Source organism: Sipha flava, unplaced genomic scaffold, assembly GCF_003268045.1.
Source record: "Sipha flava isolate LNK unplaced genomic scaffold, YSA_version1 34_pilon_pilon, whole genome shotgun sequence".
Taxonomy (NCBI): Eukaryota; Metazoa; Arthropoda; class Insecta; order Hemiptera; family Aphididae; genus Sipha; species Sipha flava.
The window spans coordinates 1,189,561-1,207,233 of NW_020273045.1; the positions used below are offsets into that span (position 1 = coordinate 1,189,561).

Consider the following 17,673-nt stretch of genomic DNA (forward strand, 5'->3'; position numbering starts at 1 on the left):
TACCTTTGTATTTAATAGCAGGTTCAACACACATAATTGTGTTGTTATATATTTTTTGTTTCACTAAGTATTGTTTGAAATCCTATTCTATTTTTGACTAATTACTTTTCTTGTTGTACCCATTCCTTTTCTGTAAGTTAACTTAACAGTTTTTAAATGTAAATCTTGATTTATTGTCACTACAAAGTTTTAATTTTTGGATTAATCTGTTGTGAACTTCAATAAACCAAATCAATCTTTTCCGATAATTGTTTTTATTTATTGACTTGTACATAAAATACTGAATATTATTTCTATAATAATTTGTTATAATAGAGGTATACTACCAATTTAAATTACAAGGAAATCACAATTAATGAATTTTATTAAGTAGGTAAGTATAAGTGATTAATATAATTAGATCATTAAACATATTTTGTTGGTTGATTGGCTGAACTTAGTTGTACAGAGTTCTGTAAGTAAATTAACAAGGTACAGAATCGATATCATAGAAAATCTATGACAATGCACTTACGACATAAAAAAAAAACACTTAAAATGTCATACATTATTTTATTTGTTAATGATAATAGAACATCGTCTATAATGATCCAAAAAGAGTTGCTGAAGACATTATCATTTGTGACCTAGGTTTTACTGTTTAAGTGTAGTGTGGCTTATCAAATGAAGGTGATGATCTTTCTAGTTTTCCCTGGACTTTATATAAACATAAAGTTGTATACAATTGGTACTTTATATTGATGAATACATCTCAAATACTTGACAGAAAAATATAAAATGTTAAATAGCCTATAGTTATAGTGTTCGCAAGGGTTAGTTAGGGACCTGACTACTTTGTGAACCTTCTCTCTCTCACCAAAATATTTAATATTATCACAATAATAATTAACCATATTATGTTCAAGCTCTGCGATAGATCCGTATACGGTAAATACATGTATAAGAATATTGGAAAAATATAATTATTAAATTAAATGAATTCACCCCATCCAAATTTGTTGTTTATGTTAAATGTTAATGAGCTATGTTTGACTACCCTGCCAGTAACGTCTGTCCACGCTTATGACTATAGTAGTGCAGTACATCATATGCTAAGGTGCTTTTTGCTACTTGACTCTTAACTTTGGTTCATATAAGTTCAATTGCGTTGTACTGGCAGCGATAAGGAGATAGGCGGATTACTTCATGTCCATTATCTAATCCAATTTTGTCAAATAAGTATTTTTTTCTTGCGGGATCAAAGCTTTAACTTTTTGGTAAATACGTTTACCGAAAATAACGAAATTACGTTTCAAGTGGAAGAATTCAATTTTTTTTCTGTACGCAGGTCTAACTAGAGGGAGAAGGGATATTCGGGTGTTTGTCCCCGGGGCTTGGGCATACTCAAGGGCCCGGAAGAATAATTGTATTAATTTGATAGAATCTTTTTAAAAATGGTGCAACGTCCAAATAAAAATCTTTACGTTGTATCAATACGTTAATACGTCCAGGATATATGTACCCATTTATTTATTATTTTTAAAATTGGGAGTTGCGAGTTGATTTTTCCATTGATATTATGTTTAAGAGTCTAGTTAAAACTATCTTAATCGTATTCTATGAAATGCAATTAGAATTATTTCAGCCTGCTGTCAACCTCACCCGAACTTACGATTACAATGATATGTGATGTACCTACTATTGTGTAATGCGTTTACAAGTTTATAATTAAATGACGAATCGATGAACACACGCGTTGCGTGTTGTGTTTTGTGTATCAGTATCGACATTCGTCAGTATCAATTTATTAAATTGTTCTTGTTCTTGTTGTCAAATGGCTTACCATCACAAATCAGGAGCTCAAAAACGGAAAGTGCGAAAAGATAAATTTGAAAAATCTCAGAAAAATCAATTGACTCTCGAAGATTTTTGTACGAAGAAATCAAAGAAAAAAGACATTAAAGATAGATCATCAGTGTCATGTGGTAATTGCAAGGGCGCCCATAGGAAAATTCTCAAGGGGGGGACAACATTTTAATTTGTCAATCTATTCATAAATAGGAATGACTCACAATATAGGAAAGGGTTTACAATTTTACATTATACTATTACATTATATATGTTACGGGCAAAGTATACAATGTGGGTATTTTATACATTGCCCGGACAGTATATAAAATGCCCTTCGTATATTGGGCAGAATAGAAAACGGATGACATGAGTTAATGAAATATGATAAATCGTAAAACATAGGTAAAATAAAGTCAGTAAATATAATAAGTAATTTAAGAATTGAAGAAGACCTCGAAGAAGCTCTGAATTCTATTTCTACTGAATCGAAATGTAATAACGACATCAAAAACAAAGAAGGTACCTATATCTATGTAGTAGTAATAATAATAATAATAATAATAATAATAATAATAATAATAATAATAAAAATAATAATATCTTTTAATTATAATTTTAGATTTTTAGTTTCCGTTTTTGAGTAATAATTATGTTATATAATTAAATAAAATTAATCAATTTTATTTTAGCTGTACCTTTAAGAATAAAAGCTATTCGTGAAAATAGAACAGAATCACTTAAAAATTTGAAAGTTCAAGCTATAAAAATGAAGCAAGCTTCTGAGAATCGTTTTTGTCCCGGCGAAGTTCGTCAGTCAGTAACGGTTAAAATTCCAGACGTTGATAGGGCCCGTAGTGATTTTAGAAACATTATTGGAGTTATTCTTTCAGGTACTCAAAAATATTTTACTTATATTATTAATATTCCAGATAAAATTATAAAAATGTATTTATTCTGTTTTTACAGTTAACAATAATGTGTACGAAATTGGGACCAAGGAAGGCCGCCTTTCAACTCTGTACAGTAGAAACCAATTTGTAATTTGCAAAGAAAGATTTCTGGAAGTTGATGATGTGCCGCATACCAAAATTTCACACCGAGAGGTAGCACGGAAATCTTCAAATTTGGGTGGTCAGGGCTACGATCGATGTACATGTGTACAAAAATGTAAAACACGGAAGTGCAAGTGTAAAGCAGCGGAGCGGCTATGTTCATCAAAATGTCACGGAAGCAGTACATGCGACAATAAGTGATAATAAAATTAAAAAACTTATTATATTTTCTAATAATATGTCATTATTCATTAAATCATATCATCCGTTTTCTATATTGCCCAAAATGTATACTTTGCCCGTAACATATACATCAAACTGAAAGACTATAAAATAATAATTATTTAACCAATTTACCATAAAAGTAATTTATTGAATTTTTATTTAATTAATAATATAAATTGGACACTTAAAACATTAGTTAGGTATATTTATTAAAATATTAATTTGCAAATATTATATAAATATTATGGTGGTGTACACACACACACATATAGGTATATACCGTATTTTTGGAAATACACAATATTTTAAGAATTGATAATTATTCATAGAATAGAAACGATATTCATACTACCTAAAAAATATATTGTTATTTATAGCTAATAACTTGATTTTCCAAACTAAATAAATAGATTTTTCATAAACAAATTATAGATTTTCATATATTAAATTAAATTTTTTAATTCTATTTAAATGAATATATTCTGATCATTTAACCAAACGATTTTCCAAGATTTTTGACATTTTCCAAAGGGGGGCATGTTTCTTGCCCTTCCCCCCCTATATGGGTGCCCTTGGGTAATTGCTATTATTTTTAATAAATACAGAATGATATACATAATTATTAAGATTAAGATTAATATACAATAAAAAATTGTAAAATATGCATTTTATTTATCAAAATCAGGACAATTTACCGGACCTGGAGTCAAGTAGTCCAAAGAGCCCTTAGTCCTAACAATATTTATTACCAATAATTGAATTTTATTTCTTTAAAAAATGATACAGAGTAATCGAGTGTACAGAAATGACTTTTTATATTTTAAATTTTAAAACTGACTTTATTTTCTTATTTTCTCTTTTTTTTTTGGAACTCCACAATAATTTCATCTGTATTTATTTCTTTTAGTAGTGATCTCTCTACATAGGCGGACATTTGGTTGAATTTTGGGGAGCTATAATAATTCAATGTAAAATAACCAGCAGGGGCTTCGCCTCTACACCTTCTTCCCATGCAAAGTAAAACTTAAATAAAGTATATTTAAAAATAAATAATATTTTATTTTAATGACAAATATCTATTTGTATCAGCAAAGATATTCAAAATATCATCGTTTTTTATATGTTTCAATATATAGTAATGAAAGATCGTTGAACCTATCTTGAACTAACGATGTCCTTAGCCAAGTTTTTATTTTTTCATTGCACTGAAACTTCTTTCGCAAGTAGCCGAACTAATTGGTATTGTTAATGCTATTGTAAATAATTTATTATTTCTTATTTTACGATTTTTAAAAAGACGAACACATAATTATAAAAACAACGAATAACATTTCTAACAAAGTTTCGATTTTTGAGGGCTTTTCAAATATTTGGGGGGAGGGTTATGTCCAGTTAATTTTAAACTTTTTAAAGAATACTTATGTTTGCACTAGAACCGAGAACAGTAATTCACTTAAAATTAAGTTCATAGTTTCATTTTTTACGGTTGGATAAAATATGTAAGAACGTTTTAAAATAAGTAAGTAAAATGTACAATTTTATATAAAATTTATGAATGGTAATTTAAAAAATATAAATATAAAGCTAACTTTACGGCTTTCTACATACAATAACTACACGATTCAATGTATAAAAAAAAAATACGAGTATGTGAAGTAGGATATACGAAATTAATGTTTATTGTTACCATTGACCAAGCATTTATATTGAATAAAATATGTATACACATAAGAATCAGATTCATATTATTTTCCACAATTTATTTTTTAATTTCTATTATTCCATTATAACAATAATAAATTTTAAAAAGGTTAATAAAAAAAAAAAAAAAAAACAATAATAAACAAACATTACTATATACCTAGTCACCCTAGACTCCATACTATAATGTATTTGTGAAAATGCCATAATATAATCATTATAATAATTATAAACACGCAACTGTTTATTCTACCTAGAGCTTCAAGGAAATACAATTCAAATTATGTTTACACAAAATATATTGCAAATTATCTGTAATACCTGATATTATAATGATAATTTTTTTTTCTTTATTGTAATCTGTTTTTTTTTTAATACATATTCACACAAACTCTATTCATGAGAAATTCCAAAATACATTTGCGTGTTGAAAGACCATTTGAGAAGGTAAACTCCAACTATTTTGTTTTCTACTTAAATAACAATGGAATAATAAATTATGAATTCGGAACTATATTTTTGATGACTTCAGTCCAAATTTTCTATAGAAAAATAAAATTATTAGGTATATAAAAGCTCTTGGTTCTTGACGCTGTTATAATAGAACCAACTAGAACTCGAACAAAATATTTTTATTCCAGGTACACAATAAAATCAATTTCAAATACTACAATCAAATTGAAAATATTTAAAATTTATATTTTTTTTGTATATATTAGTATCGTACACGCAGTGACAGACTGTGGGAAAAAAATCAGCCCAGGAAAATCATAATTTAAGAGGTCCCTTTTGTGATGAGGCCCCATACTGTTTAACCTTAAATTTTATTTTAGTAGAATATAATGATATTAAATTTAAACGAATTTATATAATTTTATTATTTTTATATTTATGATACCAGCTGTGTCCAAAACTCAATTTCCAAAAAAAATTTTTAATTTAAATTGTATTATATTTATCTAAAATAAAATAACCATCTATCTAATATTAAAAAACGGGTATAGCCCATTCGGCTCCCGTTTTTTAAAAAGGTTTTACAATCAGGTAAATTTCCAAACGGCTCCAGTTTTTTACAACACCACTTCCTTCCCACTTCATACAGACTTAGGACTGTCTCAAAAGAGGTGTGGTTAAAAATGTATTGTTGTTTTTCAAGGTTATATTCTAAGTAAATTATTAAAATTATATTCTGTGAATTAAATGTTAAAATAGTTTTAAAAATTAAACAAAAATCGTAAAAAAATGTACCAATGTATAAAAATATAAAAAAAAATATACAATAGATACATTTTTGATGCACAATTTTTTTATACAATCTATGTTAGTTATTTTATTTGATGAAAATTCTTGAATAATATTTTCAATGAACTCCTTTTTTTTTTTTTTGTCGGTTTTGGTGTATTTGCATGACTTTGCAGAGTACGAGTAGGTACGTATAATATTATATATATAATTCATTTTGGTAAAGATGTTTTCGGTATTCCATTTTAAAAATTAATTTGAATTATATATAACTGTACACTGTATACCAGTACACAGTATATCGGTATATCAACCTGAAATCGGTATATCAATTTAACCGTCAACCGTTTGGAAATTTACCTGTTCGTAAAACCTTTTTTGACGGGAGCCGTTTGGGAATAATAAAACAATAGATGGGAGCTGTTTGGGAAGCGACATAAAAAACATGTATACTATTTAGAGAAAATTAACTTTTAAAATATGATTTGTTTAAAGTATATTAAAAATGAAATATTTTTTTATTTTTTATTGAAATGTTATATGTGTACAATTAATCTCATCAGTTAATTATTAAATTAATACAACATATGTTGAACCCCCAACTTCAAAATCAATCAAATATGTAAGTCTTTAATTATATCACTGTTTTTTGAATGGTGAAGTACATCACTTTCAAAAAAAAAAAAATTCAAGAATTCAAAGGGGGTAAACTGTATTTTAGTCTAAAATTACACACCAATGTACCAATTGTGTATTAAAATTACTTTACTTGGGAAAATAACTTATCCCACTTGAATTTTTATTATTAAGTCATATTCCATATCTGAACTTAATTTCTATATGCGCAGTGTGACTTTTGGTTTTTTTTCTTATTTATTCCGTACCACATTCACTTTGTTGTTTGTATCCTTTTTTTAATTAAATATTATTTATTAATTTTATGCTAAAAATACAACGAACACCAAGATTTAAACAATATTTCAACATAAAAATAATCAAATGCAATTTATTTACTACATTATTTTGTATTTCTACGATTAAATACTTTTTTTTGCACGTAATTTTATAATTCAAAAACTTGTATATACGTAGGAACACATGTATGTTATTGAGGTTCCTATTTATATAGTTTCCCAGGGTCGTTTAACTTCAATTACAAACACAATGCAGCCACTTTCCTTGTCAAACTTATCATTAAAAGAAAAACGCATTTTGTACGTTCCGTAAAAAAATACTTTTGGAAAATGTGACATTGAAATAATGGTTGTCAGATCAAAGCTTTTTGTAAGTTGGTAGACTCCCTGAAAAAATAAATAAAGACTTTTTTCGTTATTTTATTGAATATAAAATATTATCAGTTATGGTGATATACTTTAAATCTATTTAAATTTAACAGATTATAATTTTTATAATTACCTTGGGTATTGGACAGTTTGTGTTGTTTAAATTGTGACCATTGATGAGCAATGACCACCCTGACCCTAAAAAACCTTTCATAGTTGTACATGCTTTAGGAGCTTTGTGTTGAATATAATTATCTTTCCAACCACCAATCGAGTCTTTAACAGCCAAATTAATGAGGAGCTTAAAAAAATGAACAACTATATAATATTAAAATCAAAATTATTTTCATTCAAGTATTATTTTAAGTAGTTATAAATAATTAATAAATATAATAATAAGAAATTTTCAATGATATTCATTAAAATTATTTAAGTCCTATTTATAAGTTTCCTTAAGTTTCAATTGTACACAATGATATTAAGTTTTAGACATGATTTTCATTTGTATTTGGGGGAAAAAATGATCAATAAAAATTAAAGGTTAAATCATCACATGTCTTGGCGAGCCGAGAAAAAAGTGTTGACACCTGTTTGTCTAGCCAACAGACTTTTAACGAAATACAGAGGTTTTACCAAGTGATTATAAATATAAAAACATTGTAGTGGCAAAATAGTAAAAAGAAAAATTAAGAAACACGAAATATTATGGTACAATAATAACAGTGACGATTTTTAGAATTTTTTCGGAGGGGAGAGTGTTTTTATATTATCTTTTAATAAAAGTGTTTGATTAATTTAATAATTTATTACTCAAAATGTAATTATTATATTACCTAACGAAAAAATCATAACATAACATTTTCAATTCAAGCGTTCTGAGTGAATAATATATTATTAACTGAAAACACGTCTAAAATAGTTTTTATATAAACTCACCGTATGAGAATCGTCAAACAGCGTTTTAAGAGTTACATTTCCCATTAATTCTGTAGTATTTATAGACGTTTTAGTCAACTTCCAATTGAATTGAAAATCAGAGTTTTCACTATTCTTACATTTTATAATGGCTTTGAAGTATACTCGATGTTCTCCCTGAGTTAAATAAAATAATTATGAAGTTAACACAATTGTATAATACGTGTGTAGTAGGCAGTGTCAGAAATTATCAGTAAATTTGATTGTACATTTAATTTCTTAATTGTTGAAACAATATTTTAGTTAATCGCGAATTGCAACGACGCGAGATTGTTTGTCCAATTTGTACATGGTTAGATAGGTACCAAAGGCGGAACTACATTTGATTGAAGCAAGGATTTTTCACGGGCTTCTCAGAAAATACTGTTGTGTTTTTAACTTTTAAATTATTTGCGTTTATGTAAACGATTTCTGCCAAAATAATGTCACCGGTCATTTATGATTTTTCCGATTTGAAAAAAAAAAAATTACTTTTTTTTTTATTTGCAAATTAAAATTTTAAAGTGTCAATGTTTATTGAACCCTGCAACTCAAATAAATTGTAATAGGACTTATTATTTTTCCGTGTACTGTATTTTTTTTTTTTTTTTTTTTGTTAATTCAAGAATAATACTAAATATATAGTTAATTTTATTTATTTTTATTTCATAATAATAAACGGGTTTGAAACCCTTTTGAAAATGTATACAGAATACATAAATACAATAACATCAAAACAGAGTTTAAAGTTTAATTACAAATAAAGATAGATAAATAAGATTATTAGATTTAAGTCGTTAAAACAGATTAATATTAAAAAACGAAAAAGATTAACAATAGCAATATTTAAGATCTATAGAGGGATCCTTATTAGCCATTAACATTAAACGCCTAATAGGCTCATTTTTTATATAATTGCTATGACATATAGGAACATGAAAAGGAACACTAGAACGGTTTTGACGGGGAGAGACTTTGAAATTAAGTAAGGATAATAAATCAGATGAATCAACTTGACCAGACAACAGTCCCTTTAGAAACTTTAAACAAAGCATTCGCCTGCGTTCGACTAAAGACACGAGACCTAATTTAGCAGACACAGCTGAATAATCGTGTGGAGGTGTTCAATGCCTAATAAGAAACCAGCAGAACGAAGGAACCGGCGCTGAACTCTTTCAAATTGGAGAGAGTCATTAGCAGTAAAAGGACTCCAAACAACCACGCCGTATTCTAATATAGGTTGTATTAAAGTGCAATATAGTAGTTTAAATGATGAATCTAATTTAAAATCCCTAGCCAGCCTGTTGATAAATCCAAGAATTTTCAAGGCCTTACAACATACCATGTCAATATGTGGTCGTGGATCAAGTGAGCTGGTAAGTTTGAATCCAAGATCAATAACAGATTCATTAGCACGTAAAATTTCAAAGCTTAAAATATTATAGAAATAAATTATAGGTGAACGACTACGTGTGTAAGTGAACATTTCACATTTAGAAACATTTAAGGATAAGTCAACATTTTTAAATCCGTTTACAAATCTATCCAGATCGTTCTGGAGATGAAGACAATCATCAATAGAACCAACACGCAGGAATAGTTTAATATCATCAGCGAAACACAGAATACGAGAATGACAAAGTACCCGGTTGATATTGTTGACAAAAAGAGAAAACAATAAGAGGGACAGATGTCCACCTTGAGGAACGCCAGAGAATGCTAAGAACAGCTTAGATTTGGTACCAAAAATATTTACCCATTGATATCGATCACTAAGGTATGAGGTGAGCCATGACAAAAATGGCTCACCAAAGTCATAACTGCTAAGAATTGTAATCAAAACCTCATGATCAACTAAATCGAAAGCTTTATTAAAAAGTCAGTATAAACCATATCAAATTGCTGTTCAAACGCTGTTGAAATGATTCAAATACAAAAATATTAAATAGGAAATTGCATGTTGTAGTGGAACGACCAGAACGAAACTCATGTTGCTCCTCCATTAGAATATTATTAACTGGGTGTTGAATTTCCTTTAAAACCAACGATTCAAATATTTTTGCAATACGAGATTGATTTGAAATAGGTTAGACTTATTTTATAAAATATACTATTCGCAACGACTTTCAACATATACATTGAATGAAATTTTCGATTTTTCCCGAATTTGAATAGGTTATGTAACTATAGTTTGATGATACGGGGGACACAATAGCATCATAATGTAATTTAATTACCTCGATAGTTATTCACTGAATATACTGCATCGCAAAAATAACAGTCCATTCGCACTTACATATGATGAAAAAATAGATATACCTACATAATGTAGAACGTTCACTCCATCCAATATTTTAAATAATAATCAAATGAAACTTACCGTAGGTAAATTTGGGAATAATGGTTGACCATTCGCACCAAAATTAACGAGAAACACGAGTTTAAGGATGACAAAATAAAAGTATTTCATGATACTTTATTTTCTTTAGGTGGTTAGTAATACTTTCAACCAGATTCCTCTATGACAGCATAAAAAGTTTAAACTTAAAATGAACAGCAGACATATTAGACCTGATAGGGTTTTTTTATTTATATTTATACCCAAAATCACAATTGGAAATAATTAAAACAATTACATGAAATTCAATTTTTTAGAAATAGAACATTTGTTCTTGTGTCCACGTTAGCCTTGTTTTACATTTAAAATGATACATTACAGAGATAAACAGATAAAATATTTAATTTTTACCATTATTATGCAGTGATTACTAGCCCGAGTTTGTGATCACTGTGGTCTTATGGGATGTAGAAACAATATTCATAAACCAAATAAAATCAGCCAATCAAAACCGAAATAAAAATGTGTACATGAAACCTGACACAAAAACCATGAATCATTAGCATTCATTTCTGCTAATTTTTATCACAATTCAAGTATACATATTACATTTTTACCTAACGATATAAAAAATAAGATAGTTTTTACTTGTATTAATTTTTGATTGTTAAAAATGTTGATTTGAAGAATTTAAATTAATACTAAATAGTGCATCAATATTTTTTTAAATGTGTTTCGAATGGTGTTATTAGATGGAAGAATTGTAATTAAAATATAACCATTTTCGATAATAGGAGTATGTTTTTAAGTAGATCAGCACCGGTAGTCATAAATTGGCATCATTTAAATTTATAGTAAAAAATTACAATGTATATCATTAAATTTAAATTAAAAAATAATCTATAAACAGCCACATATGTATAAGGAATCAAGTTACTTGTTTGATTACTTTATTAATTTACTTTGTATCAATAATATATAAAAAGAGGTTAGACGTTAATGATAATTTATTCAATAAGTACCAATTGTAAAACATGAATTTGAAAATTTCAAAATATGCAATACATACTTATATATTAAAATTTAAAACAATATACTTAAGACATATTTATGAATTTCTTTTATATCTCAAAATGAATAGATAAAAAAATTAAAAATAATAATAATTATTGTAACAAAACGTCATAATTTATATTATACATTTTAAATGAACATAAATAATTAATAATATACATACTTAATCAGCATCATTAAATATTAAAATAAAACAGTTTATAACTAAGAATAAAATTATTATATAAATTTATTTTCTGGACCTTAGAACACGAGGCGTAGGACTGGAATATTTGTTCTGTGAAACAGCGTGTCTCGTACTTCTAAAATAAATTAAAAAAAAAACATTAATTATTATATTTTACTGAAATTTAATTTTTTTAAAACTTTTATTAAAAATAAATGAAAAAATTATAACCATACATTGCTTACTAAACAATAATTCAAAGATATATAAATATCAAACCAATTTTGTTTTTAATCGTTGAAATAAATAACCATGGTTTTATATATTTTATAACATGTTTGAATTATCAACATTCCATATTTTCAATAGCTACAGTAAATTTTTTTATAGAAAATGATCAAAATAATTAATTTCATAATATTTATGTCAACTGTTCAAATTGATGAAACATGGAATTTAACGACAAATATAAAATTAGATATAAATCTTAAATGTTTATTAATAATACTTTATAGAGATTGTAATATGTAGTAATACAGAATAAATTGTTATTTATTGACGATACTAAACGTAGTAAATATTCAAATACATTTCACTTGTGCTGTCATGAAAGTATGATAACCCCAGCAAAATTTTTATTTTAGTTTAGTTAGAGATAAACTAACCCACTATCTTATTAATTCTTATTATTGAGCCTTCCTATTACCTAACCCTGTTCATAACTATTACAAATATTTTCACTTATAAACCAGTTTTATACAATTAAAATAAATTGGTGTAACACTAAAATCTGATTTTGACCATAATCAATAATGGTAATGTTTATAATTCTAGTTTAAGTATAGAGTATGATAAATAAACGCTAAAACATCAGATCATTCAAAGAATATAAAACTTAATTATAAAAAACCTTTGACAACATTAATTTTATAAAATTTCACTTACTACACTTTGATTTGACATTAAATAATTTTTTTACTAACCTTGTTTTTATTGTTTTAGGTGTAATAGATTTTTTAACAACATTTCTGAAAAAGAAAAAATATTGATTAATTTTCTTTTTAATGTTTTAAAATGTAGCTCTTAATATAGATTTCTTAGGAAATCCTAATTATTAAGTAATATTTATTTTGAGTTTTAAGTTGTTATATATTACAATAAAATTAACATAAACAAGATTTTGGTTTTCTTCTAGGTATAATATATTAAAACCATTATATTAGTAAATGTTTATTTTTATACAGAAAGTGTAGAGAAATAGAAAAATTGGTTTATTTGCTATTATAACCAATTATTATTAGTTAGGGAACGAGTTTTAATGTTTCTACATAATTAAACAATTAACTATAAATTTCAAACACAATTAATTCAATAAAACATTGTCAATGGACTTAATAGTCTAAACACATAAACACAATTTCTATTAAGCTCTAGAGGTAATGGTTGATTTCCAAATTGAATTATTAAATTAGAAACTTATGGAACGTTTATAAGTCCTCAACAATTTTAGAAGATTAATTTGTACTAACCTAACTTTACATAAGGACTCGATAAATTTAATTTATTATTAAAATAGTAAACCAAAAATAAATTTTTTTTTTTATTTTGAAAGCTGTTAGAAATAAATGGAGATTTTTTATAGATATTTAAAAAATGTTCCTTAATTATTTCTCTTTTGCTTAATAGGCAGTAATTTTATATTCAAAACAATCAAATATAAAATTTTAAATTAAGTGTATAATAGTTCAAATATAATAAGAAATTAATAGTAATAATGTCTAACTAATATACTAATATCTTACTAAAATATTAAGTGAAGACCATAATATTTCTTATTAAAGGAATATAAATTTTTAAAATATGTTAAAATTTTGCAAGCTTGAAATATAAATGGTTACTCAACTAACAATTGTGCTTTAATTGTATTACATTTTAGAGGAAATATTAAAATCCTAAATCAAACTTTTCAGTTAGATAAATACTTAATATTTTATGATTTAAAATTTGAACTACAACAAAATTATAATTTCATATTTAAAAAAATATAATTTACATCATATTTTACTGTTAAGATACATCATGAAAAAAAAAAGGTTTTTCCTAATTTTAATGTTTTAATTGTAGCAATATCAATTACTTACTTGTCAAACTTTACTTTGGTACTATTATAAGCTTCATCGGTATTAGAATTTTTAGACGTTGCACGAGTTAATTTTTTTTCAGTTTCTTTTTTAATTATTTTTCTAGTAGATGGGGCTAAGTCAATAGAATTATCTTCAGAATTAATTACACGTTTTTTAGCTCGAGTTTTTTCAGCAGATTTCGATTTCTCCACTTTTTTAGAACCAGTTAAAGTTTCTTTTGTAGAATTATCAAAGTCTTGTGTTGCTGTTATTTTTGAAATTTGTCGGGTGCGTTTAGTATTAGTAGACAAATGATTCTGTGGAGATTTTGAAGCACAGGAAATTGTGGTACTAGCAACTTTAGATGAATTATTACATTTTTTACTTTTAGCAATAGGCTGAGAGAAAGGTGATATATCAGCATTTCTTTTTCGACTTCGTGTGCTTAATTGCATTATAACATTTGAAGTTTCACAAACTCTTTCTCGAAGGTTACGTTTAGTTGATGATAAAGATAAATGATTATCTGACTGAATACATTTTTCTTTGTTTTTTATTGTTGGGTTGTTGACCGAATGAAGGTTTTCTATGATCTCTTCATTATCACTTGATTCACACTCGCTTGTATACTTATTAATGGGTTCAGATGGTAGGATACGTTTAGACCGACCCTTCTTATTTGATTTTGAATTTTGAATTGTTTTCACAACTTCAGAGGATTTATCTTTGACTGGACTCGAAGTTTTATTTTTTTTATCCAATTTTGATGGATTGGATTCAATCAATGTAGTATTACTTCGAGTAATACGAGTCATAATAGGAGATTTATTTTTCAGTGATTTTTCAGTCACTTTATTTTTACGAGTATTTATTTCAATATTTGAACCTTTTTTTTTAGGTTTAACTAAAATATTATCCTTCTCTGTGGATTTATTATTTAGAGAATATTCACTGTTTCTAATTGCATGTAATTCAGTAGCAGACTCAGAAGGACATACTTTAGGGTTACTAGTTTTTGATGACTTATCCTTGTCAATAGTGTTAGATCTTGTCTGCTTTTTAATTGATTTATTAGATTCATTTTTATTCATTCTTGTACGCAAATTTCTTCTGGTATGTCTAATTGGACTTGACAATTTTTTCCTTCCACTAGATACACTTGAAGATTTGAATGAACTCTTACCACTGTTAGAGCTATTTTCATTTTCAGAACTAGAAGATAATATATCTTTTGGTAATGTTTGATTTATAGATTTCTTTTTATTTCTTGTTGATATTCTTTTGCTTGACACATTTGAAAATTGAACTGGACTTTTGTCATTTTCAGAACTCCTTAAAACTTTTTGTGGTGATGTGTAACTCTTAAGTTTCCTTTTTGTTCTTGTTATTTTACTAATACCAGATATGTTTAAAGACTTTACAGAGGTTTTTCTATTATTAGAGTTACATTCACTTTCAGAATCTGTAGTTATAATATCAGACTTTGATTTTATCGCTTTCTGTGTAAATTTTGTTTCATCTTTCATCATAAGCTTGTTATTAGCTTTATTAATGTCATCTCTACCTATGATAATAGTTGGATGAAGTAACTGACTTTTGGAAATTTTTTTTACATCGGCTGATGATGTACATTTTGTTTTACTTCTAGTGGATTGTCTTTGGGAAACATTTGAAGATTTAGGAGTATTTTTGGGGGAGGAATTTGTAGCTTTTGTTTTCTTAATGATTGAACGATTGAGAGGATTTGTCAATTGAGTTGCAATTTTACATTTATCAGATTGTTGATTGCATGTATTAAAATTTATTTTCGATTCAGAATATGATGCTTTTTTGACAGATTCATTAAAATCTCTCATCATTTGTGACCAATATTCTAGATCATTTAATGGTGTTATTGAACGACTCCTCTTTCTTTGCTGTTGATTATTTTCAGAAACATCAGCATATAAATCAGGTTGTATAATTTTTGAACTTTTAGATCCATTCCAAGGAGTGGATTCAAACTTAGGTTTACCAATAGATGCATCAAATGTTTGCTCTAGATTTGTAGAAGTTTCATGTTCCAAGTCTTTAGAATCAGAAGATAAACATAATATTGTTTTGGCTGAACTGATTTCATTATTTTGAGGATCATCATTCAATGTATTTTTAGTGAGTTTATTTGATTTATCTAGCACTAAAGACTTCTTCGTAATAGGAGAACGTTTTGATTCACTAAAAATAGTGGTTTTATTTTGCACCGAGTTTTGGGAACCACTTCCATCTTTATTTATAAAAAGAATATCCAAACCTATAGCTTCTGATAGTTCAATTGATTTATTATTATGACATATGCTTTTTCTGATTAATGAACTACTTAAATTGTTTGTATTATTAATATTTATGGTACCATTTTCAGTGTTTGTTGTTTTGGTTAATACTTCTGTAACATTAATATTATCTTTAACAGAAGTAATCAAATTTGATGCTGTGGCAGTTTCATCTTTTAAGGATTCGATATATGATGATGAATTAATAGAATTTAATGAAACATTTTCATTTATTTCTAAATGAATATTATCAGTTTCTCCTTCCACTGCAATAGAATTTGATAATAGTGTATCCTCATTATTTAAACTAGACAATGAAGCAACACAAATAGTTTCTTTTTCATTAAAATTAGAGCAAGTGCTTTTATCACTGTCAATTTCACTTAACTGCGACTCAATAGCATTCATTATAGTATTATTTATGTTTTCAGTAGAAGATTCTTTTTTTACATATGATAATTCATTGTTTTTCAATGATTTTGTTTGGTCTTTTTCGAGTAATTTGTTATTTTCAGATACATTTTCATTAAGGTGAAAACTTGTAGCTCCAATTGTATCGATACTAGAATTTGGAACTAGAGGCATAAATGGAGCTATTATTGATGAAGATTGATCAATTGGTAGATTAAAATGTTTTGAAACATCATTTTGGCTATTCGAGTAAACTTTTGTAACATTAATTAATTTTTTGACAATTTCAGAAACATTTTGTACATCTAAGTGCTTTTTTTTACTACAAAAAGATTTTTTGGTAACCCCTGGACTGTTTTGAATATCAATTTGAACTAAATCTTCATTACATTTTTCAGCAGTATCAACAACACTATCTGGTACATTTATAATACTCTTTTTTACGTTAACGGGTTTTTTGACTATTTCTAGAACATTTTGTACATTTGAGTGTTTTCTTTTATTACCTGATAAATTTTGAACGTGTTCTAAATTATTGTCTTTATTAAAATGATCTTTTTCTTTGTTAACTGGTAATTTGGCTAATTTAGACACATTATTTTGAATATATTTTTTAATAGATTTAGATTCATTAATATTTTTAGAAACATTTGATATTTCATCATTACAACTAGATGACATTTCTTCTTCTTCAATATGTCTAGAAACATTACTTGATGTTTCATCACCAATAGATGAGCAATCTATTTCTACAATGGAATTTTCATTTACTACATATGAAAGTTCTTCAACATTTTCAGAAATATTGTTTGGCAATTCATCATCAATGGTTGACATTTCTTTTTCTGGGAGTGAAAGTTCTTCATCATTTTCAGTAATATTGTTTGGTATTTCATCATCAATGGTAGACATTTCTTTTTCTACATGTGAAAGTTCTTCAACATTTTCAGAAATATTGTTTGGCA

General features: G+C 26.5%; 2 protein-coding genes across 3 annotated transcripts in view; both read right to left on the bottom strand.

Moving 5' to 3' along the window:
* Window positions 1–7,114: 7,114 nt before the first annotated feature.
* On the bottom strand, window positions 7,115–10,830 carry LOC112687491. Its single transcript, XM_025560221.1, has 4 exons — window positions 10,668–10,830; window positions 8,270–8,425; window positions 7,467–7,634; window positions 7,115–7,351 (listed from the first exon to the last, which is right to left on the bottom strand). Exons 1-4 carry the CDS (start codon window positions 10,755–10,757, stop codon window positions 7,172–7,174), a joined length of 594 nt encoding a protein of 197 aa, XP_025416006.1. The 5' UTR covers window positions 10,758–10,830; the 3' UTR covers window positions 7,115–7,171.
* Window positions 10,831–11,862: 1,032 nt separating this feature from the next.
* LOC112687511 (protein PFF0380w-like) overlaps window positions 11,863–17,673 on the bottom strand; it is a 12,897-nt gene continuing 7,086 nt past the window's right edge. The window contains exons 9-11 of one of the 2 annotated variants that reach the window (XM_025560252.1): window positions 14,007–17,652; window positions 12,849–12,893; window positions 11,863–12,001 (exon numbers count right to left, since the gene is read on the bottom strand). In XM_025560252.1, the coding sequence (XP_025416037.1) occupies window positions 11,929–12,001; window positions 12,849–12,893; window positions 14,007–17,652 (3,764 nt within the window). In that variant the 3' untranslated portion in view covers window positions 11,863–11,928. The remainder of the gene's footprint in view (window positions 12,002–12,848; window positions 12,894–14,006; window positions 17,653–17,673) is intronic. The other variant, XM_025560251.1, reaches the window with a different exon arrangement.

Excerpts from the sequence above, each read along its gene's own strand:
- LOC112687491 (XM_025560221.1), bottom strand. The coding sequence starts at position 10,757 with ATGAAATACTTTTATTTTGTCATCCTTAAACTCGTGTTTCTCGTTAAT. Across the intron at positions 8,426-10,667 it reads TATTCCCAAATTTACCTACG|GGAGAACATCGAGTATACTT; the intron begins GTAAGTTTCATT and ends TATTTAACTCAG. Across the intron at positions 7,352-7,466 it reads CAAACTGTCCAATACCCAAG|GGAGTCTACCAACTTACAAA; the intron begins GTAATTATAAAA and ends TTATTTTTTCAG.